The sequence below is a fragment of the Pygocentrus nattereri genome, chromosome 5 (assembly GCF_015220715.1).
Source record: "Pygocentrus nattereri isolate fPygNat1 chromosome 5, fPygNat1.pri, whole genome shotgun sequence".
NCBI lineage: Eukaryota > Metazoa > Chordata > Actinopteri > Characiformes > Serrasalmidae > Pygocentrus > Pygocentrus nattereri.
Genome location: NC_051215.1, coordinates 42,617,128 through 42,640,491, shown reverse-complemented (window position 1 = coordinate 42,640,491; position 23,364 = coordinate 42,617,128). Strand labels below are relative to the sequence as shown.

At 39.2% G+C, this 23,364-nt stretch overlaps 3 protein-coding genes across 6 annotated transcripts in view; 1 reads left to right on the top strand and 2 right to left on the bottom strand.

Moving 5' to 3' along the window:
• Nucleotides 1–1,286: 1,286 nt before the first annotated feature.
• Nucleotides 1,287–12,055, top strand: LOC108426851 (L-threo-3-hydroxyaspartate ammonia-lyase). 2 transcript variants are annotated; one of them, XM_017696646.2, is made up of 12 exons: nt 1,287–1,576; nt 1,837–2,200; nt 3,163–3,517; nt 3,988–4,104; nt 5,459–5,700; nt 6,050–6,215; nt 7,728–7,827; nt 8,001–8,076; nt 8,354–8,479; nt 9,178–9,345; nt 10,990–11,047; nt 11,246–12,055. In XM_017696646.2, the coding sequence occupies exons 1-12, from the start codon at nt 1,498–1,500 to the stop codon at nt 11,342–11,344; spliced, it is 1,950 nt and encodes a 649-aa protein (XP_017552135.1). In that variant the 5' UTR covers nt 1,287–1,497; the 3' UTR covers nt 11,345–12,055. The 2 variants fall into 2 exon arrangements, with proteins under 2 accessions (XP_017552135.1, XP_017552136.1); XM_017696647.2 differs by lacking the exon at nt 1,837–2,200 and having other exon boundaries at nt 1,294–1,576.
• A 1,257-nt stretch (nt 12,056–13,312) lies between these two features.
• tmem254 (transmembrane protein 254) lies at nt 13,313–20,530 on the bottom strand. Its single transcript, XM_017696648.2, has 4 exons — nt 20,387–20,530; nt 17,317–17,420; nt 17,162–17,221; nt 13,313–16,456 (listed from the first exon to the last, which is right to left on the bottom strand). The coding sequence occupies exons 1-4, from the start codon at nt 20,471–20,473 to the stop codon at nt 16,333–16,335; spliced, it is 375 nt and encodes a 124-aa protein (XP_017552137.1). The 5' UTR covers nt 20,474–20,530; the 3' UTR covers nt 13,313–16,332.
• Nucleotides 20,531–21,215: 685 nt separating this feature from the next.
• The window catches only part of srfb (serum response factor b), a 29,662-nt gene continuing 27,513 nt past the window's right edge, over nt 21,216–23,364 (bottom strand). For all 3 annotated transcript variants that reach the window (XM_017696644.2, XM_017696642.2, XM_017696643.2), the window contains exon 8: nt 21,216–23,323. In XM_017696644.2, coding sequence (XP_017552133.1) covers nt 23,286–23,323 — 38 coding nt within the window. In that variant the 3' untranslated portion in view covers nt 21,216–23,285. The remainder of the gene's footprint in view (nt 23,324–23,364) is intronic.

Sequence of the window (23,364 nt, the reverse complement as noted above, 5' to 3'; positions counted from 1 at the left end):
AAAGAGGAAGATGGGAAACCCCACCAGCAGCTTGTCCAGGAAATAGAAGAGCAGTTCAGCCAGAGAGTCTTTAAGACGTAGCCAAGCGAAACAAAGGTTTCTCAGAACAGATATAACTGTAGGATGGAGATCGTCTCCCAGTGTATATGGCCATTTAAGGCTTAAATGTTGTGAATACACATTTTTTTCTAATGGAAACATAAATTTGGAAAAGGTTTCATGAGGTTTATTCATCATATTCTATGAAACAGAAACTGACCCCTGCAGTAAAATCACCTGTCTTTCAGGAACAGCTCAGATCAGCTCTTTAGCCAGTGACATGTCCCAGAGGGGCTTAAGCTGGCTGTCCATTCTCTCTGTCCTGCGGTATTCCGGCAGTGTCAGTACTGGCCTTATCTTTGTGCCAGTAAGCACTAATGTGCACTGCTTTCTCTGAAATGCTCAAGTAAAGCTTTGTGTATTATAAACAGAAGTTGTTGAGTGAGCCTTTCTCTTCAACTGTCTGTGGACATCTCCAGCTCTTAATACCCTGGCACAACTTTAAAAATAGTTTGGTATTTCCTGGACATTTGTAGTTCAAAGAACACATTTACAAAAAAATTGCTACTGGCCTCCTAATCCCTCTACAGATTTTGGTTTATGCACTGCAACCTGTTGTCATAAGCAAAATTTTGCTAAATTTACTGATAAGCTTTAGCATAGCTTGTCATTTTTGATTATTAGAATATGTTATTTTCCTAAGTAGTTGAAAGAAGCTGCATCTTTATTGAGACTGAATCTACCTGAAGTGTGGATTGAACTAATGATCAGATCCATAATTACTTTAATTCAAAGTATTTAAACAAGTACTTTGAATTAAACAAATAATTTGAAATAAACCATTTAAAAGGCTCAAATTTTCAGCTTTTGGTGGTAACAGCAATTAAAGCCGGAACTGAAAATCACGTTGGACTTGAATAATGGGTATGGTCAGAGAGCTCAGGGGTGGAGGTGACTCCTCACATGTGATCCTGGCTGAAGAGGATTTGGCCAGTCCTGATGGTCAGCCACACAGTTCTGGGGGTGCAATGGCCTCGCCCTGTGTTCGTCCGGCCTTTTTCCCAGACCCAAGGCCTAGGATGATTGCTTCTCAGATAAGCGTTAAGTCTTTATCTATCCCGTTAGAGCGTCTGATTAGCCCACGTCACAGGTCAGTTTAAACCAGGTCCGGGACAGGAATAGAGTTCAGGGCTTGGAGAGGAGGGGTGGGGAGCCTGGAAGAGAGGCTGGCATTTGCCTGTTGGTAATCCCTCCTTAAATAGCCTCACAGGGCAAGATAGGGCTGTGCAGTACGACTGTGTGATAAGGAGGAACAGGAACTCTAGTGCATTCTCTTGGGCAATCCAAACACATTCTTTGACACAGGAAAGAGGAAACCCTCACCAAAGAAGATCCTGGAACTACTTGCATAGAGCACCAACTCAAGATCCAGGATGAACTTTGCTGCCCAGTTTTTCTATGCAAACTACATGGGTGAGGGATCTCCACCACGGAGACGATTCAGTGACAGCGAGGAGTACGACCCCTTCTGGCAAAGGTGGGAAGAGTCTGAATCTCAAATTCCTAAAGAGTCTCTAAACTTCAAAGATTCTCAGTGTCTCCTTGAGTCAACAGATAGTGGTGGCAGCTCAGATAAAGCAGCTTCTGGATGCTCCTCTCAATCCATCACCTCCTCTAAAGACTCTTTAGTTGCTCAAACCCCTAGTCCTGCTGCTTTTCCTACCTCAGTTCATCCCAACCAGTCAACTGTGTCGTCCCAAAAACTTCCTAAATCTTGCATGTTTGCTCCCTCCACAGTAACCTTTCCCTGCCAAAAACCTTCCACTGCAGTGGAGGAATTATCCATCAAAAAGCCTCAGCCCACTTCCTCCAACTTTCAGACTGGTTCAGACAGATCCGACAAATCCTGGAATGCTGGAACACAGTTGACAAAGAGGGCGTCTTCTCCTCAAGCATCTCCTGTTCCAAAGTCTAAACCTTCTTCTGGCCCTTCTCGTCCTTCTGTATCTGCACCTCAAGGTCCTCCATCTCTCCCCAGCCTCCCTCCATCCCTGCACCTGTTTAATGCTCCAGGGAGTAGGACCCTCCTGCCTGCATTCCACACGCTGATGTGCTTACTCCTCCGCCTGTTCCTCTCCTTCATCCTCTTGTTCCTGCCATGGTAAATATTGACTTATCGCTAAAGCTAAAACAAGAACAATAGCACAGAAGATGGGTAGTTAAAGGCAGAAATGCTGAAGTAAAGTTTTGGGTTTAACCAGAGAAAAAGGAAACTGTAGACCACCACAATGAATACAAAAGCTATACCATAAGCAGAGTGCTGTGTCTTCGACAAGGTGAGACTGCCAGGGCAACGAGAATGGGGTGAGAGGTCACCTCTGAGAATAAATCAGGACTGATGGGATATTATTAGAGCTTAGAAAGGCTGGGAACCTGAGCCAAACTCAGATCATGTTGAAAAATTGGCAAGAAAATTCCCACCTCCTGGTGGTTTGGGCTGCTGTTATTTGGAAGGGATTATTTTCTTTGAAGGGTTCGTATTTATAAGCACAGAACCAAAGCATATTTGATTACATTTGCAGTGAAAGTTTCTTTGTTACTCAAAAGCCATGTGATATTTTTCCTTGGATGTTTTCAAGCAGGACCATATTGTTCACCTCAAAATCAGTGGTTCATTCAGTTCGATCAGCTATTTTTGTAGGCTACATATATATATATATATCCTTTGATAAAGATGCACCAGCATTGGTTATCTCTTATTTTGCAGAATACAGTTCAAAGACAACATAGAGGAGAAAGTTAATCTGCATAACACATGCTTAACTTACCCTCAGTCATTGGCTTTGGTGATTCAGCCAAAGCATTTGGCAGGAATCAGTGATGGGATTCTCTTTTCTTCACATTGTCACCATAGATCACTTTCTCCAGGGTTATGTCTCTTGGCAGCCTTTCCCAAGATTAATCTAATTTCAGTTGAGCAATAAAGGTTGGACAACAGAATACACAATTAAGTTTATATTTCCTTCTCATTTGTTAAATTCTTTCCAAACTCTTTTTGTAAATGAAGGGAAACCCTGGTTTGTTTCTTTGTATTCTGATCAGGATCTATATGTTTCTGTACAGTGAGGAGGAGCGTTTAGGCGCCAGCAAAAAGAAATCCTCTACTCATGATGGACAGTGCCACAAAGATGGCCCCATCAGCAATGGAACCCTTGCACGTCGGCCTACACTGATCTGCCCAGAGCGTCTCAGAGACTTTGGTGCTGAGGAGTACCTGAATGGGGATGTGAAGACCTTTGAGACCACAGTTGTAGGAGGACCTGAGGTGCAACTATTGGCTCCTCCCAAACCCTCCATCAAGAGGAATAAGGAGTACAAGTCAGCACCTAAAGCTCCTGTGGAGTACCTCCGGTTTGAGGACATCAGTGCGGCGTCATTAAAAATCCAGCAGGCAGGAATTCAGAAGACCCCTTGCACAGTATGTGAATCTAACCCATTTATTTTTGAGAACTGACCATTTGCAGTCAGGGTCTGTACAAACAGTCTGTCAACTTATTTGCCAGCCTAAAATACTAAAGACTGGCCCAACATCAATATCCAAACAACTTCCTCCCACCAGCCAGATTTTTATCTAAATACACAACAGCAAGTGTAAATAGAAAGAGAAGCCGGCATCTGCTGCTTCGAAAATGTGCTGAATTGTAAAATGTGATTTACTAAGGGCAAGAAACTAACATCAAAGCTCACATTACACTGTGTTTTTCAAGAGGAGGAGAAGCAAGAGGAGGTTAGGCTCTGGTTATGTTTTTCTGGTTTTCTTGCTGGGCCTGAAACCAGCATGTTGTTTGAGCAGGGTGGGTTTAGGAAGTATGAAAGCTATTCAGAGGGATTACAGACCCTCATCCAACACTGCTGCAGACCAAACAAGTTATACTTTTGCTTTTTCAGTATTCCAGACTATCCAAACTGTACGGCATGGAGATTTATCTGAAGAAGGAGCACCTCCACTACACAGGCTCAGTGAAGGAGAGAGGGGTTCTGTATCTGCTTTCCTCACTGAAACAGGTAACAGCTTTATTACTCTATTGCTCAACACTCACCCTTTATATAACCAACATTAGACCACATACCAAAGGAGGAGACCTGGTAAAAATGGGAAGCACTTGAGTTAGGATTAGAATGCCTTTTAGTATAGTTCATGTGCTTCTTGAAGAAAGACATTTTAAGATCACAATAACCAAAGTATATGAACAACTCTAACCAATAAGTTCAAACTGTGGCAGTTTTGTCACTACCAAAACACATTCTGCAATTAAGTAATCCTTGTTTTAATAAAAATACAGATTTTTTGTGTATACAACTTCAAAGATGCTCAAAATTAGCTAACATTTTCACAACTGAAAGTCACTACCGAAACATTTGGTAATAGGATTTTTTTGTTAGTGAGAAAATGGAACGTTCAATCATTTATTTTAATAAAATGGGCATAATTATGGTTTAGGGTCACTCAAAGCAAAAGGATTCTGGTCTAAAGTCTGAAATGTGTTTTGAACACTGACTGAATAAATTCAGTAGAATGATCCATACACCAAAACAGGCCACTGGCAATGGTTGCCACAGTTTATATTCCTTGGTGGAGTTTTAATGATTAACACATGAAACAATTAGAAATGCACTAAAATTGTGGGCCAATGATGATGTATGATATTTTTTACTTTTTTTTTTTTTTTTTAATTTTTACATATCGTCGCTGGCCGATGAAAACCATGTATCTCAACAGTGCAGTGATTTTTAGTTTTCTACATCATTTCAACAAACCAGCTGTCCTTTACATTGAGTAAAAATTTCATGATGAATGGACCAACAAAAAAATGCTCTAAAATCACTTGTAACAAAAATCTCTTTACACTGACTTACATTGGAAGGTAAGAGTGTTTTTGCCCTCTCCTGTAAAGTTAATATTTGGGTGATACTGGTTTTTCATTGGACAGTAATCATAGCTGACAGTGCTGATACATTTATAAATTGTAGAAATTGGGCCTACATATACCTGGATTAGCATGGGAGAGAAATATAACATTTACTTGAAAAGGGGTAGAAATCTAGTAAAATAAACAAAATGCAGGCATGTTAGTAGCTCAGAGTCACCTTAATGTTCTGTTCTTCCAAAGTACAATACATACAGCATCACATATTGGCTTGAAAAATCTTAAAATCTGTTCCCTAATTTATGTTTGATCATGCATGGTTAGAAATAATTCAAATGTTTGCATGTATTTTAATTCAGCGAACAAAAATATTTAATCTAAAATAGTACATAAGTCTGGGTCAGTAACTAGTACATAAACGTGCTTCAAAATTTTTAAGAATTTTGAGAACAGATACTTTGGAAAATGTTATGTTTGTGGATTTGTGACAGGATCAGCAAAAGAAAGGTGTGATTGTGGCCACAGACTGTAACTTCTCCATGGCAGTAGCCTATCATGCAGTGGAGCTGAGGATTCCAGTCTTTGTTATAATGCCTGCATACAGTTCTTCTCCTCGGCTGCGCATGTACCGCGACTATGGAGCAATGGTGATCTCCTATGGAAGCACAGCACGTGACTCTCAGAACCATGCCCGCCACCTGGCCAAAGAGAATGGTTACCTCTGCCTGGAGGAGTAAGTGCCTCATCCAACTGCTCCATTCTGTGTGCACACTGAAACCCAACACTTAGTGACCATTACGATGACCGCTTGAGTGTATCCCTATGGAATTCACTTACACCCAAATGAAGTCAACATACACACTACACCCCAGGATCAAACACTCAAGCAACCTTCTCAAAACTAAGACACACGGACTAGATGTAATCAAAGTTTTTTTTAGTTCCAACCAGGCCAGTGGTTTCTCAGGCTAAAGCATACATTAGCATTTTTTCAGTAAATCATTTGCACTTCCTTTAACTGTCTGGGGTTCATCCATGCATAAAAGCATCCGCCTCCATCTGTTCTCCTCTCTACCTTGCAGGGATGACAGTGCGGTGTATCTGGCAGGACTGGGTACAGTAGGAATTGAGATCCATGAGCAGGTGCCCAAGCTGGATGCGGTCATTGTGCCTGCTGGGGGACAGTGTGGAGTGCTGGCTGGCACTGCGGCCGCCATCAAACACCTCAACCCTCGCATCTCAGTCATAGTACGTATTATTGAAGCTCTAACAGCACTGTGGATACGTGCTTTTGCCAATATCTAGACAATTGAGTTCTTACATAAAAGGTCTAAGGCTATCAAAAACACTGTAACAGAAGCCACATAATGTTGAAAAGATGCCAAATATTACATGTCTGATGTACGTAGAACTTGGAAGCAAGCTCCTAGATTCATTAGAGGGGAATTCCACCATGTTTAAAAAAACAGTTCTGCATAATTCAATTGCTAAGATGAAAGCAAAGTCGTTCAGAGTGTTTTGATATGAAATGAATACATTGCCGAGGTTGTAGAGATTTTCTAACAATGGTGGTAATAGGCACCATGGGCTGTGATGTCTACAAAGCAAATGAAACCTTTTTATTTAGTTGTAACGGGGAGCGAGGTAGTGTTACCTAACGCATGTGCGGAGGTAAGCGACTTTTATTGAGGGCAAATCCAGGGTCATGGTCAGAACAGTCCAAGGTCATAGAGCCAATACGGAGAAATCGTGGGGCAGACATGACAAAACCAAACTACAACCAATGGTACAAACACGACAAGCAAACACAGACCAATACATCAAACAAAGACCGGTACAAAGACCAGCGACAAACAAAGGGCAAACACTGGGCTTAAATACACACCGGGAAGACGAGGGACACGTGAAAACAATCAGGGGCGGAGTAACCAAACAAGGGGCAGGACTTGAAAACCAAAACAAACGCACATGGACAGGACTGGGAGGGGCCAATCGTGACATTATTATCCAAAACAAACAGTAAACCTAGTCAAAAGTCAAATTCCAAAAAATAGCACTTTTTACAAGAGCCATCACAAAGCAGCATTACAGAAAATAAGTGTCTTTATATGTAATGATGATAGTGAAATAGTGGTCAGGCTGAAAAAATAAGTCTTCTCTGGGTACTATTTTCCCCTGCAACACCCTATATGGAACTCAAGTTTTAGGCCAAAACCCGATCTCAAAAATTCTGTAAAACCATGTCTCAGGTAACACATTTGTAACCGCTTCTTGTAATAACTTTCTGTGATGAAGCTTTTAAAGGCATTAAGCTCTTCATCTGCCTGTTTCCAATCACCTCCACAGTGAATGGAAGCACAGTACTGATTTGCTAAGTTTCTGTAGAATGGAGCATTTCATATCAAACCACTCTGTATGACTTTGCATCTTAACCATTAAATTACACAGAAAATCAGAAAAATTGGTGGACTTCGCTTTTAACTCTACTTTTAACTTTTACATACTACTCATAGGTATTACTTTGTTACCATTTCAATTATATAAAGGTGTTATTACAGCACTGTCTATATTTTAAAAACACAAATAAGTTGAAAGATGAGTTAAATACTCAGGTTCCTAGACTGTCTGGAAGCTCTGGGAACATGATTATGTTTATATCATGTTTTTCAGTAGAGAAGCCTTAATCATGTAGTAAACAGTCACCATATACAGTCTCTCAATATTCTATAGTCAATAAAACTGCTCATTTTTTTCTGATAGGGTGTTGAGCCAGAGGAGTTTCCACTTCTGCTTCAGTCCCTCAAAACAGACTCTCCTATCAAGGATCTCTACTCCACCCCAAATAAAAAACTCTATGGAGGTAGCGTTCATGTGTCTACGTATAGCATCCACCCCCAGTTTATATCACACTGACTAGCCATGTTGATTACCAAAGCTTGCTTTAAACACTCTCCTGTCTTCCTTATCAAAGTTGTGATGGGCTGTTCTACATTGAGACACAGCTTTGACGTGAGCCCTCACCTTATTTCACAGATTTGGTGCAGCACACTTTGGGAACACACACTTTCCAGTTGGCCAAGAAAATGGTGGATAAAGTCATTTCTGTCAGGTATAAACCTCAATTTCATGATGTCAGAGCTCACACATAATAACTTGTCCAACCTCTGGGGCATTAATATGCATTATCTGCTCCTTCATCCTATGATTTGAGCCATCAGGTCTCCAGCACCCATAGTACTTTTCTAATTACATTAAAATGTCTGATAGATTTCAAGTTAGAGGTTTGAGGACCCTCGCAAAGCTGTAGCTATACAGTTACAGACCTATAACTCTACTGCAAATGAAAGCTGAAGACTACTGATCATTATCCCTTGTTTTTACCCCAGGGAGGAGGACTCTTTAGTGGCTATGCTGAGGTTTCAAGAGTATGAACACACCACTGTGGACACTGAAGGAGCCATGGGATTGGCAGCTATATTGGCTGGCCAGCTGCCAGAGCTAAAGGGTAAAAGGTGAGCTGAACTCAACTCCCCTCATTATTCCATTCACTAACTTCACTGGCTAAGATATTTAGGAGCTAGTCAATGAAAGTTAGAGTGTACAGGGGCAACTTGCTTATGAGATGAGAGTTAACAGTGTTATAACACTCAAACAATTGTGTAGTACAGTGTAATGATACTAATCCAAGAGATTTAAATATTTTATGATATTTAGGGAGTGTACCTATGTTCCCAGTCATACCTCAAAACACCCTAACCACCTTGAAACTGCTAGCATGCATGTCTTTAATCTATTTTAAACATGGTGTGGTATACTCCAGTTCCCAAGTACCTAGCTAGCTAATACTGGCTAACAGTGCTGTCCAATGTTAATAATATCGTGAAATTCAAAAACAGTTCAATCTTAAATGTCACTGAAAATAATCTAATTCTTGGTTTCCGAAATGTACAACAACCATGTGTTGTAAAAAGGGAATGCATTTGGAAGAAGTCTGGCCTTAAGCAGAATTTTAGCTATTATTTACTGAACATTTAAGATATGTACTTTTGAAAATAAACCAAAATTATGGATGTTAATCTTATTTTCACGTTGAAAATCTTATCGAGAAAACATGGTGCTGAAACACAGGGAACATAGAGTGTTAGTGTTTTTCTGAGAGTGCAGTTCATATTAGTTGTAAACAGATAACTGTATGTGCATGTATTGATAGGGTAGCGGTGTTAGTAGGCAGTGCTAACATGGAGCTGGACCTGGTGAGGCAGTGTGTGGACAGAGCCCTCGTACTGGACGACCGTGTCAGCCGTTTTACTGTTCAGCTGGGAGACTGGCCAGGAGATATGGCTAAACTACTAGACATGCTGGCCCGGGAAGATGTGAGGTGAGGAGGAAAAGACAACTGATGATCATAGTTAGAGGGCAAATGCCTGACTAGTGGTAACAACACTTGATCATATCTGCAGTTATTTTCTCCACAAAACAAGAAGGTGTTTAGAGACCCCAAGACTGGAACCACTCTGACACACTTGTACACAAATGAACAGGAAACGGGGCCTTGAAATCTTGAGGGGGGAAAAAATGAGCAGTTTAAAATATATGGATGAATATGATTTCCTGTAATAGTCTGAGTAGTTCTAGATTCTCCATCACTGGCATGCCAGTTTATTGTGCCCCAGAGGGCTATTGGACAATCATGAGCAGCATGAATTAAAAGCTGATATCCCCTAGGACATTATCCAAGGAGAAGGATAGCCTTTCTTTATGTTACACTCATAATCATGTCGTTGTTTCAGTCAGTCAGTCATGCTCTAATGAGACAACCTCTCTTCATGTCTAAAACTCTATCAAAGCCTCCAGGCAGTTAGATAAGCCATCTCTGCCCCACTGAAAATGATTGCAGAGCACTGGCCATCACCGTTTTCGTTTTTACTTAAAAAGACATGCACATTGTAGATCTATTAAATGATGTCTATTTGAATAGTTTCACAATGGAGGAGTGCACACCCTATTATATAGTTAACATGAGTTAGCTGTTTCCTTAGCAGTGCTACTTCAGGGCCTGGTTTTGGGTCCACATGTTTGTACATTATGTCTCATCTATGTCATGTGACAATGTACAACTATTTACACGAGATTATAATGTCATTGTCTTCTAATTGTGTAACTTATAAAACTTGGTCTCATTACAAGAAAATATTCAACTTCATCTGAACCACTGCAGTAGTGTAGATAACCAGCCCTAGTCTGGGAACTATAAAAAAGTATAGTATAAAACTTTGTCTCTACAAGCCATATGGTTAATATCTGAAAGGTCTGAAAGAATCACTATTCTTTATGGTGTATGCTCTTCAGTTAATGTAGAATGCTGCATAACTTTTGTCATTTTCACAATAGCCGTGTATGCATAAACAGCCATTCATTTCCATCTTAATCAAACTATGGATTTTTTTTCTTCATAGTGAAGTTGTTCATAGTATATATTTGTATGATGGAAATGTGCATGATTTACATAACCTTAAGCAGAATAGATTTCTGTCTTTGTAGATAAGCAAGCAACATTTCTGAGTGTTTTTATTGTGTTTACATGCTCTTGGGATTGTGAATTGTTTCCACAGTTGGGGGTTCTCACCTTTTCCCTTTACCACTGCTTGCTAGCAGCTCAGTGCAGTTACATTTCACATACAGATAGCAAGTGTCCTAGTTAACGTGATAAGATAGTTACGTGGAAAAATACTTTATTAAACTACATAAAAAATATCTTACTTGGCAGTGGAGTGGCCACTAGGGGGCCTACAGAAAGCAAAAAAAAGCCCCAAAAAGTTGTCCCCCAATGACTAATCATAATAAGTATGACGCTGCTTCAACACTTTGAAAAAATAGGAAAATACTACACAGAAATATTTTACTTTAAGTACATGAATGCAAAGAGGCTATTGATTATCTTAGTCACACAGGGACTTGTAAATGAGTCATTTGTGTTCACTTCTCCTCTCTGACATTTGCACACGTCCTCTCTTCTCCTCAGGCTGCTGGATGTTTGCCACAGTCGGTACAGTGACAAAGCAGATCTCTTTAAAGCACAGGTGAGAAATCTCTTCCTGTGCAAACCATCTAACCGCCTGGGTTGCATAATGTAGATGTCATGTCTGTCACTTCTGTGCGCTTATGTAATGCTGTGTGGAGCTTAAAGAGTCTAACACTCTATAGAGCAGACTTAGGTCCTATCAATGTTGGTGTTGGTTATTTCTGTTGGCTCACATTTTGGTGTCATGTTTGAACAGGTTGAATGTGTTGTGGAGACCAGGGATAAGACTCAGAACTGCCAGCTCCGTCGGACACTGGCTGACCGCTACCCCACACTGCGCTGGTTGGACCGGTGAACTCAGCAAGACTACTGCAACTATGCACACACATACACACATACTTGTATAACATGCATGCCATCTACAGACGTAAACACATATAATCCAGACAAAACAACAAAACAAAGACACGAATACACACAGCACAACACCCACACCCACTGACTCCTTGATAACATGAACTCGTTGCTGTAAGAAATTGCTATCTCTCAGTGTATGCTACACATGTTTCAGTTGGATGAGTAGTAGCAAGTTTAGAAATGAGAAAAATTTGTTAATTTTCCACTGTGAATAAGAAATGAACACAACACACCATTCAGGCACTACACTGCTAAAGATATTTGAGCAGTCTGGGAGGTTAAATAATACAAATCATTGGATGTTATAAAATGTGTTATATTGTATCAACCATTAAGCCAATTCCAGGTTTATTACATACTAAAGCTTATTATTCAGTAACTGCATGGACTTCAGTGCAATCTGGTTGAGCTGTTTTTAGGTAATAGAAGTGTGTGATAAAACTTTAGGCCCAATGGTGGGCCCTGGCCATTTAAGGAGTTCAGGTGAAAGGGTAGTGTCATAATACATTATTTGCCAGTAAATACTGGTACATTGGACCACTGAAGGTAGGTGATTTTTGACCACCTGTAAATATGTTTATAATATTGTATGTTTAATGTGGTACCTAGCTGTATTTGAATTGAGATAATATATGATTTTGTCCTGGAAGACTGTGTTCCAGAGTATTTCATCCAAAATAATACGCTTAAAACTCTCATTCACTCCATGATGACCTCTTAATACCGTCTGAGACAAAGACCTGTTCATGTGCTGATGTCCTACAACTCCCCCCAACAGCTTCCATCACCTCTTATCATCTGTTCCATTCATCAATCTAACAAACATGCTTTTTTAGCTCCCATCTGGGTGACTGAATGCCAGTTCGTAGGTGCATTATAGACTCAAATGGTCCATGTTAGGACCTTCTGCTGAGGGAGATGAGTGTGAAGATGGATGGATAGCTGAATGAAAGTGTTGCAGAGAGGATGACACGCTCTTGAGTGAAGACCAGAGAGAGTGCTAGGTGAGACAGGTGATTAAGGCTGGCTAATCCTTTAAGTCCATTAGTTAAGGTCATTCTGTCTCCTTCAGCCACATCAACACATTTATATCCACAAGCAAACACACAGGGTATGAAATGCCTTAAAACAGCCATACAGACTCCTCAGTCCTGCAGTCTATTTATTACTGAGTGCAAGAGAACAGTAAATATCAAAGAATGTGTCTTGGAATTTGTGACACATTAAGCTATGAGAAAATCTTAAATTTGCTGGACTGAACTGGATAGATGCTTGGAAATTTAAAAAATATTCTTGGGCTATGTGTTCTGAGATTTTATGTTCTTGTGACCCCAGTTGATTGAAAAAAAAAGGTTAAACAAGACACACTTTAATGCCGTTCCTCTAGCAGACGTATGCCAGTCTGTGGTTGAGGAATGCAGCAATTAAATAAGTGCTAAGTCCTTTAGAGAAAAGATCAAGGTTAAGCTAAGAATTGGTGCAAATTCACTAAGAATGGCATCAAAATGACAAGTTCCAGGCAGTGGTATGCTGCTCAGAGCAAGGCATGCGAGCATTTCATAACCACAGCCAAATTACTTCGCCTTAGTACTACAGAAGCCTGGAGAAAATAAGGTCTGAGATTTCAGCATTTGATTTATGTATCACAATTGGATTTTATATCATTTTAACACAGGTACAAAATAGGTGGCCTAGATGAAAGGATGTACCCTAATATATGAGCTCCACATAGGTAACTCCAAATCTGCTTTCAGGCCTATTTAAAAGTATTTTAGCTGATCTACAGTTCAGCTGAATCACTGCCATGTCTGTGATGAGTGCACTTAAGATTCAGATGTAATTACATAGAACCGTACTGTAAGCAGCAGGGTTTAATTTGTAGAAAAGTAGATAAATATGACGAGACAAAAGGTAAATCACTGCTTTATTTTTTCAAAAAAAGAAAATTAAACCTCTTCACCTATGACAACATGCGAGTTGTGATTAATGGAAGAGTTCAAACAAAATTCAAAAATCATTGCAGGCAAGGCAATACAATAAAAGTCTTCATTTCTCCTAAAGACTTCTTTCTACTCTGTGCTGTTCCCTCATAAAATGTTTAAAGGCACTGCATCAGCATCCTAACCCTGGTCCTGTAGGCACACAGCCCTGCTTTAAACGCATCCAATTCAATTCAGTAAGGGATTGTTAATGTGCAGGGCATCGTAGTATTATGATAACCTTAACTGGTAGAGAGAGTGTTTGAAGTGATGCGTGCTCTACCATCTAACAAGGATCTTTGTGCTATGATGCTTTTGGGAAGCCCAGCCCTGATTAGTTGGATCAGTTGTGCTGGGAGCAGAGAAAACCCTAAAATGCACAAGCCAGTGAGCCTACAGGACCAGGGTTTGGAGATACTGCGCTTAACAATTCAAAATGCTGTTAAATTATATTTTAAAAATATTGTTTTTTGCAAGGCCTGTTTCGTTTTACTCATTTATAAAATCTGAACACTGAAATCCTGTATTCACTGCACTGTAATAAATAACTGATATCTGCAATGACGTGCTGTGAAAAGACAAGGCCCCCTTGTCTGATTTCGGCACTTTTTTTCAGTGATTAAACATGCAATCATCAGGTGTGAAAAAGTAATTTCCTCCTCCAGTGACCTAAATCCAGTTATTGGGTAATTAAGGTCAGCTGTTAGAATCTGCAACACAATAAGTGGAGCAACCAGTTATTGAGTAAGTAGGGAAGGGTGACAGGAGGGAACTAGGTGTTCAATTACTTACAATTTCCGTTAATGATATCAACGTTAAACCTATATTATTTGGTGGTTCAGACTGACATCTACGGTTTAGATGTAGGTTTTGGTTAAGCTGGGTTGACCAGTTGATAGTCAGGTTGATAAAACACATGATCAGATGAAAGGAAGGTACATTTTCATAGCATTACAGTTGATCATGGTTGTCTTGATGCTTGTCTGTTAATATGATAGCAAACACTTCAGGTTACTCTCTCAGGAATAAAGATCCCAAAGAGAGTTCTTTGAGCAATGCCCTGGAAGAACTACCTTTCAATAGAAAATTTGGATGTGTGTGGGTGAAGAACATTTAATGAAGTATACTGAACCCCTAAATGATATAAAGGTTCTATAGCAGTTAAAGGCTTTTAACTGCATGTCAAAACCAAGAAACATTTATTCACCACTGTTTCTATGAGTGCACTTGCATTTTTAAAATCCAATTGCACTAATGTTTGCTAATGTTCTCCCCATACTCATTTCTCACTGAGGTAGGTCTATCTACATATATTGTAGCCAGTGAATGTTGCCACTGTACGCTTTCAAAATAGCCTCTTTGAGCGTACGCTTGGAACACAATGCTAACTGCCCAGCTCTGTCAGCTTCACCAGGCAGACACCCAAATGACACAAACACTGGCAAATCCAATCACTCAGTGAATCACCCAGTTTCACTCTCATCGGTTCTTGCCCTTGGACAGTGTAGAGAACTACTGGGCCTTGACATTGAGCTGTAGAAGCACTGTTCTAACTCGATGAGCTGCTCATGGCTAGTTTAGACTGTTGACAATGGCAGCCATAGCTGTTGTCCATTAGTGGAGAAGTGCTACTGAGAGCTCACTGAAATTTTAAAGGTTCCTCATTTACTACGCTAGGAGGCACACAATATGAATTCTCTGGCCTTAGAATATAACCTCAAACTGTAAGGGCATGTATGTGGGTCCACACTTTCCCTCAATCCCTCACTCTCATGACTACATAACTTACATACTAGTTTCATAGCAGTCAGTGAAGAATTCATAGTGCTTGATATGTCTTATGATTAATGAATAATAAGGTGCAGTTTAAGGGGTTAAACAGACCCAAATTCCAACTTCTGAAGAGCATGTGCAAAAATGCTATCATGAGTTGCTACTGCTAGGGCTTCTCCCATAATGGAAAACGATGCAAATCATCTTTAGAAGGGGAATTCTAACGATTTATCAATATGTATGCTGGATGGCTAATTTGTAAACAAAGCCATTCAGAGTGGTTTGACTTGAAATGCTTTGTTCGAGAGAAACTTGCCAATAGTTTAGTGCCTCTAAAAGCTACTTCACAGAAACTTATTACAAGAAATGATTAAAAATATGCTGCCTGTTGCATGAGACCTTGTTTTACGAAAGTTCTGTGATACAGTTTTGGCCAAAGCCATTCATGGCAGAGAGGCATTAGCAGTGCTCTGTAAGGCAAAATAGCCTCCTAAGAAAACCTGTTTGAACTTCAGATTTACCACTATTTTTTACATATTAAAACATTTCACTGCTAGGTTGACCGGTGGTTGCTGTCACCACCACTGTGAAGAAATCTGAGTTGGTAAATTTCTCTACAATGAACCATTTCACATCAAACCATTTAGAATGACAACCATATTATGCAGAAATTTTGAAAACTTGGTGGAATTCCCCTTTAAGCCCAAATCAGCAGAAACAGGGCCACAGCTGTGTCAAGTTTAGTTTAGAGTTTACTAACATACAATGTGGTAAAAAATATTAATAATAATAATTATTATTAGTATTATTATTATTGTTTGAAAGCCTTTGTTAATGGAGTACTAAAACTGGCCCTTGTGTTGCAGCAATTCAGTTTGGGTCATTAAGGTTTTATGTAGTGAAATGTATAGAAAAGGTCCCTCTTAGCAGCTACAGCCATATAAGAGGTAGTGTTATTGGGATGTGTAGTCCTGTTTCACAGAGGTCTCTTGGGAAAGTTCTGTATAACAGTACCTGTTAAATGTAAGTGGAAGTGCACACCAGATAATCTGTTGTGGAATGTGATTCTGCTCTGTTTGGACACATGGAAGTGTTTTGTTAAAAGGATCTACCTAGTCTTGCCTCCCTAACTGAAAAACCGTTTCTGTTCAGCGTAGTCTGTGTCTGCAGCTGCTCATTGCTGTTTGGCATGGCGGTCAGGCTTGTATTTGAGGAGCAAACCCAGAGACGCAAAGCCAAACAATACTGTTTGAACGAACCACAGGAGACGAGTGGACGGGCTGTCAATGCCTTTATCACTGCAGAGAGAGAAAAAGAGACACACACAGGCACAAAGAAATGGTTAGCATTACATTGATGTAAAAGAGCACCAGCAGAAAATATGGCGCTCTACTGTCCCCATGTGGCAGAACATGAGAAAAACCTCTACAGCTCCTGCTGTCTGTGTATTTTACAAAGCCTAAACAGGATGCCAGAACTTTCTTTCCATTCGAGATTCAGGCCCACTGTATTAGTGCTAAATAAGATTTGCGGTGGTAATTTGATGACCAAAAAGTACTTAAAAAAAGCTAAGGCTTTTGCATTAAACAGTACTGAGTTATATTACGTGCATATGTTATACAAGAAAAAGTTTAAAAATTCATGAAATGACCGCAATACACAGCGATGAGCGACTGATTGTTCTCCTCATGCAGCGGTCCATGGTTGCTTGGCAACGAAACCGGCACTACATTTCTTGGCAGAATACGTCGATTATTAATAATAACAAATTATTTTCCAAAAAATTGTGTATTTTATCATGTTCCAAGTTGGCTACCGTTTTATAAAAACAAGCCATGAGAGGCAGTGCGTTTTATCACAGGGAAGGGAGTTTTAGAACTGCCTGTCATGGCTTATTGCTTTATTAAATTTATGAATGTTTTTCTTCTTCCATAAAGTTATCATTTGTATCAATGTTACAAAAGTGTGAAGATTCCTTTATAATCAAGAGCCCTTTTTCCTACCTGCATACTTTCAGTGCTGCCAGGGCTTCAAAGAAGTGGATGGCCCAAGCACACCACCATCTGAAACACACACCACCATAACACAAATCATTACAGTCTTCACACACGATGGGCCTGCTGATTAACTACATCACACATATAGAACAGAGACTCACCCTTTGTACATGATGCTGTAATATTCATTCACGAGATGCTTTGAAAGAGAACCAAGCGGACCCAGACTATCATATGGTATCTGATGTGGCCAGAAGACCAACCACTGAAAAAAAAACACGACAACAAAATGTAATGAGATTATTTAATCTTATTGTACTCGACTGGAGAATCACTGCCATTATTTGTTTAAAACAATGTTATTAAAGTACCTACAGTGCCCTTCACAAATATTGGCACCCAAGGTAGACAAGAGCAAAACAGCCTGTAAAAAACACTTTTTACTGCAATCCTTTTGATCTTTCATTCAAAATATTAACAAAAACGTAACCTTCATTTGAAGTACAATGATTAAAAAATGTTTAGATTAAAAACTTATTACAAATCGTATTAGAAAATAAACATTATTCTCAAATATGTGTGAGCACTCCTTCATTTAATACATTGTGCTGCCTCCCTTTACAAAAATAACAGGTCTGATTCTTCTTCTTCTTCTATGATGCTTATAATATATATATATATATATATATATATATATATATATATATATATATATATATATATATATATATATATATATATATATATATATATACACACATATAAAATGAGACTGGAAAAAACATGGCAAATGATCCGCGACTATTCCTTCACAGAGAACCTCTCCACATCCTTCAGAATCAGAGGTCCACACTGTGGATTCTCCTCTTCAGCTCATCCCACAGGTTCTCTATGAGGTGTATTTCAGAGGACCGGGTGGCCATAGCAAAACTTTAATTCTGTGGCCAGTAACCCATATTTGTGTTGATTTTGAGGCGTGAGTTAGATTATCGTCCTGCTGGAAGATCCTAACTGTGGTTCAGTTTAATCTTCTCCTTGCTGAGGTGGTCAACTTTTGATTTTCTTTCTGCTGGTACTTGATGGAGTCTGTGGTACCATATATTGAATGAATAAACTGTTCATGGCCCCCACAACATCACAGATCTACCACAGATCCATAATTCATAGTGGGCATGAGGTACTTTTCTGCATGGTTATCTTTGTGTCCATTCTAAACTCACCAATGGTGTTTGCTGCCAAAAACATCTACTATGGTCTAATCTGACCAGAGAAAGCACGCCCACTAAAAGTCTGGCAAACTTTAGGCACTTGAGTTTGTTGGACCTTGACCACAGACGCTTTCTACTAACAACTTGTAGTTATATAGGTGGTGTTTGATTGTTGTTTGCGAGACGTTGTGACCCCAAAAGACCTAAATAATGTCTGCAATTCCCCATCTGTGATCCTTGGAGATTCTTTGTCAGGTCACCCTCCTCATTGTGCATGGAATCAGTACAGACATAAGAATCTTTCAGGAAGAGGACGTAACATCTCCAATTGTTTTAAGCTTCTTACTTTTTGCCCTGAAATGGGGCATTTTCAACTGTTTAGCCATTTTCTTGCAGCCATTTCATGATTTGTGCACCTCAAAAACGTTTTGTTGTGCATCACTGCTGTTTTATCTGGTCTTTCTCATGGTGCTGGATGACTGAGGGAATTTGGCCTGTGTTTCATCTCAGATATATTCCCCAGTGAATCAGGAAGTCATGGCTGACCATTTAAGTGTTCCTGATCACTCAGGCGATCTTTAAACATGAAAGATGAATAAGAATAAACTTAAATAAATAAAGGATTTTTAGGGGTGCCAACAATTGTGGCACACATACAATTAATACAAATATTATTATGACAAGATTTAGTTTTTGTTCATATCATTATGTCTTAAATAAAGGTTAATATTTTGAACAAAAGTTTAAAAAGAATATTAAGAATATTGAGTCATTAAGAATGTTTTTTCAGCTCATTTTGCTCATTATAACCAGTGGTGCTAATATTTGTGGAGGGCGCTGGATATACTTGGATACTAGAGACTAGTTAGATACATTTGGTGTCAAGTGGAAGAAGCTGCAACAGCCCACACTGCAGCACGATATCTCACAGCCATACAAGAACGTAATAAAAATGAACCTGATGCAAAAGTGCATTGTTGTGTAGCTTATAAAAGTCTCTTCAAAGTACATTTGAATTACAACGTGTTAGTCTTTACCAACTACTAGCATTAGTATAGTACAGAGTGTGGTTTAGTATAACTGGTATGGTACACTGTATGGTGTAAAGTGTAGTATAGTTGTTATGGTACAGTGTATGGTGTACAATAGCTGGTCTGGTACAATGTCAAGTGTAGTACAGATGGTACTGTACCATGTATGGTGTAGTGCTTTGCTATGGTACAGGGTATGGTGTAGAACAGCTGAAGTGGTATAGTGTAGTGTGTAGTATAGCTGGTATGGTAGGTTACAGCGTATGGTGTAGTACTTTGCAATGGTACAGGGTAAAGTGTATGGAGTTTTTTTTTTTTTTTTTTTTTTTTACAGTTTATCTAGTTATTTGTAAGCAATTCTCTCTCTCACACACACAAACCCACACACCAAAAGCACTACTCAGCTGTTGGCCTGAGGGCCCACGATGGACTGGCTATTCTTTACTAAGGCACTCATTCTAGCTCTTTGTTTTCAGTCAGTTAGCCAGGGTATCTCATTACTAGCACCATACACATACATAATGCATGGCCCATGAGTGGACCCTGCATGAATACCTGTTACCACACTTCGACTTTGAACCTGCCTTTCTAACAGCTACTAGCTACATGATGAACGACAGTCCGCCACACAAATCACTTCGCAGCTCCACACACTTTAGCCCAGACCATGTCACCTTTGCTCCGGTTAGCGGCCTCACCCACGCAGTTAAGATAATCGGACAGTGTTCTCTACTCAGGATGACTGGACTGGAATGTCCGAAACACGCAGAGAAACTGCATTAAAACACTACAACTCATTCGAGGGTTTTCTGGTCTATCTGTAACTTAAGATACCTGTGGAAATCAGAACTAATGCAGAGAAGAACACAAGGTATGACACGTAAGCAAAAAAACAAAACACAACAGAAAAAACACCACTAGATGTGTGAGAACCGTAGTTTGGAAAAAGTTTCTTTGCCCAGCGAGCGTTTACATTGGTAATAGCAACTTACTGTATAGTAGCTCATCGACAGCGTTACAGTCAGGATCCAGAAGAGACTTGATCTCCTGAAATAAGCATATCCATCACTTTTAGCCATCCTGCGAGCTTCAGCTCACTCCCCGCCTCACCTCGCTGTGTAGAGTGCAGAAATATACTGAGCTACTGTACACAGAGCAGGCGAATTCCAGCTTTCATAATAAAAGTCTTCCAAGTATGGAACCAGTGTCTCGTCGGTAGGCAAATCAGTTTAGCGTTTAATAAATTAGAGATTCAATGTAAACAAATTATTAGTACCAATAAAAATCGAATTGTAACATTGAATATTAGATTATGCAATTACATTGTAATTATGACTTGTTTCAATTGATTTATTTCGAACAATGAAAAGTAAATCGTTAAAAATTTTGTTCTCACTGTAAAAGTTTGCACATGTAACAATTCATATATTCAAACAGGTAATAATTACAATTTCCAACATAAATTTCACTTTATTTTTTTTTAGTTTTCTTAAAATCTTGATAAAATGAAAAACTTTTTTTAAATGGCTCAAGAGTATTACACAATCATCTATGATGCTTTAAAAGATCTACACAGGATTCTCATGATCACTGGTCTTAAAGCAGTTTAAGTCCACTTAAACTAAACTACAAAGTCTTGAATCTCTTTGAATCCGTGAGTTCACTTACCAAAAACTCAGTGATTCAGTTTTGCAGACTAAGGCTGCTGGCATAGCTAAACAGGAGTTTAAAAATAAATAAATTAATAATAATAAAAAAAAAAAACATTAAATATAATAAAACAGCATTAAACAGTATTCCACAAGCAAGAAAAACTATAAATCCATAGAATATCCATTTTTTTATTACAAAATGTTCTGTACATTTGCTGTTACATGAAGATCCCCAAAGACAAAAGAAAAAGAAATACAAATGAAAAAAGGTCACAAAAGCTCACACAACAACTTCAAATGTCTCACAACAAAATAACCAGTGCTCATTCTGTTTCTCACACCGTTTTATAATAACTAAAACAAACCTCTAAAAAATAAATCAAGCAAACAAGTCCTGTGAAAGATTTCACATTTTCTATAGGAGAAGCCAGAGTGTAGGAGATACAGTGTTTGGCTTGAAGAACACCTTTCACAACTTCATGCCACTAATGCGGAACTGAGCACTGTTTACAAACCGTGTGTGAAGCCGCATAAACGTCTCTAAGAAGAGAGACTTGACGCAAAGCTGATATAAATAAACGTGTCTACAATATCATCCCAAAATACAGCATGAAAAATTTCCCTTTATACGAAAAGGCTTAAGGGCAACATGTGTGAGCTGCAGCATGGAGATACTTTGTCATTTGGTAGGATGAGAAGTTAACATGAAAAACTCTCCAGCGGAAGGAGAAACAAACAGCCTTCCAATATGGACTGCCTGATGAGCCTAATGGGTCCAAACCTCCACCCAGACTGGTTTGAAAACAAGTGACTGAGGTACGATGCCAGTGTATCTGAGTGGGTACCAACACTTTTAAAGGAGAAGGGCCAGGCAGTTCATTATCTTGAATTACAGTTCCTGGCATCTTTAAATGGCGTGTGCATTGTGAATTCGTGATGAAGTAGATGAGAGGGATTAACAGTCGACTGAGCCCTTATCAGCAAAACTGGACAGAAGGCGACTCTAGCATGAAAAGTTCAAGTTCTATTTTCAAAATGAAATGCGCTAAGGATCAGTTTGAAAGGCCAGCAAAGCTTTTAGTGTTTAATTAAAAGGGTGCCCAACCTTTTAAGCAATTTAGTCCTAAAGTGGCATCAAACAGATTGAATCAACAAAACAGAACAATAGGACTATACCCATTTCATAATTCGCCTCAGTTCTGAGTGTTATTAGCATTAAACTAGTAGAATGCAGTGTTTTAACTGAGCCTGCTACAGCACAGTTACTGTCCAGTGCCTGACAGGCACTCCGGTAGGCAGTCTTGTGCCTGGGAAAGGTAGTGCGAAGTGTTTTAAATGAAATAATAGAAAGAAAAGTTACGAGTGGCATTTTTATTCTGTGTCTTTTTTGCTTCTACTTTTGAGTTGACAGTAATGTCAGTGAAATAAAAGAGAAAACAACCTTGACTAAAAAAATCCCTCACTCTTATTCTCCATGATCATATAGAAATCAATAAAATATATATTTATATTACATTAATTTACACAGTTTGTAAATAACTGATTTTTTCATAAGCGAAATACAAAACAAAACTGCATCTTATAAAACAACTACAGTACATGCCATTGCACTATCGGCTAATATAATAATAATAAAAAAATATGTACATTTCCAACTGTCCTTTTATCTGATTTTCTTCCAGCCTCAACTTATTAATAATCACTCTTCCTCACTGTGTTCTTCCCCAATATGGCTCACACCTAGGCAATGTATCCTATTCAGACCCATACTCGCATCCACACAGAAATACTGACAAAGTAATGCATCTTTGGCCAAAGTGAGAGGCTGCAGTATCTGTAACAGCTAGCGAACACTGTTTTCCTTTTCCCTTTTATGCAACACTCATACACGTGCACACACACACACACGCACGGACACTCGCACACACGTAACATGCAAAAACGCATGTCAGAATTGGAGTCTGTATCCTATAAATTGCAGCACACACAGCAGAACTGAGAAGGCCAAGTTTCTCTCAATTCATCAGTGTACTGATGAGGTCAAGACACACATTTACAGTAGAAACTGTACAATCACATACACTCATATGGCAGAAAAGGATGAAATGCTTCAAAATGGAACAAGGCATCAATAAATAGTGACGTAAGTCCCTGGTGACCCTTCAGAACCGAAGACATCCGTCAATCACTCTTGGTGTTCTGTGTGGCGTCCAGGTTCACCACCTGAAGCTCTGTCAAATTACTGCTGCTGCCGCTGGACTGTTGACCAATCACCATCTGTTAAATGATAATGAAACGTCAGCAGTGAGTCAATCAAT

What these genes read in the sequence shown, in the direction of transcription:
- LOC108426851 (XM_017696646.2), top strand. Translation starts at nt 1,498, where the DNA reads ATGCAAACTACATGGGTGAGGGATCTCCACCACGGAGACGATTCAGTG. An exon ending in TTCAGAAGACCCCTTGCACA is followed by an intron (nt 3,518 to 3,987) that starts GTATGTGAATCT and finishes TTGCTTTTTCAG; the next exon opens with TATTCCAGACTATCCAAACT. An exon ending in CCAGAGCTAAAGGGTAAAAG is followed by an intron (nt 8,480 to 9,177) that starts GTGAGCTGAACT and finishes ATGTATTGATAG; the next exon opens with GGTAGCGGTGTTAGTAGGCA.
- tmem254 (XM_017696648.2), bottom strand. Translation starts at nt 20,473, where the DNA reads ATGGCTAAAAGTGATGGATATGCTTATTTCAGGAGATCAAGTCTCTTC. An exon ending in TACAGCATCATGTACAAAGG is followed by an intron (nt 17,222 to 17,316) that starts GTGAGTCTCTGT and finishes TGTGTGTTTCAG; the next exon opens with ATGGTGGTGTGCTTGGGCCA. An exon ending in GCAGCACTGAAAGTATGCAG is followed by an intron (nt 16,457 to 17,161) that starts GTAGGAAAAAGG and finishes CTCTCTCTGCAG; the next exon opens with TGATAAAGGCATTGACAGCC.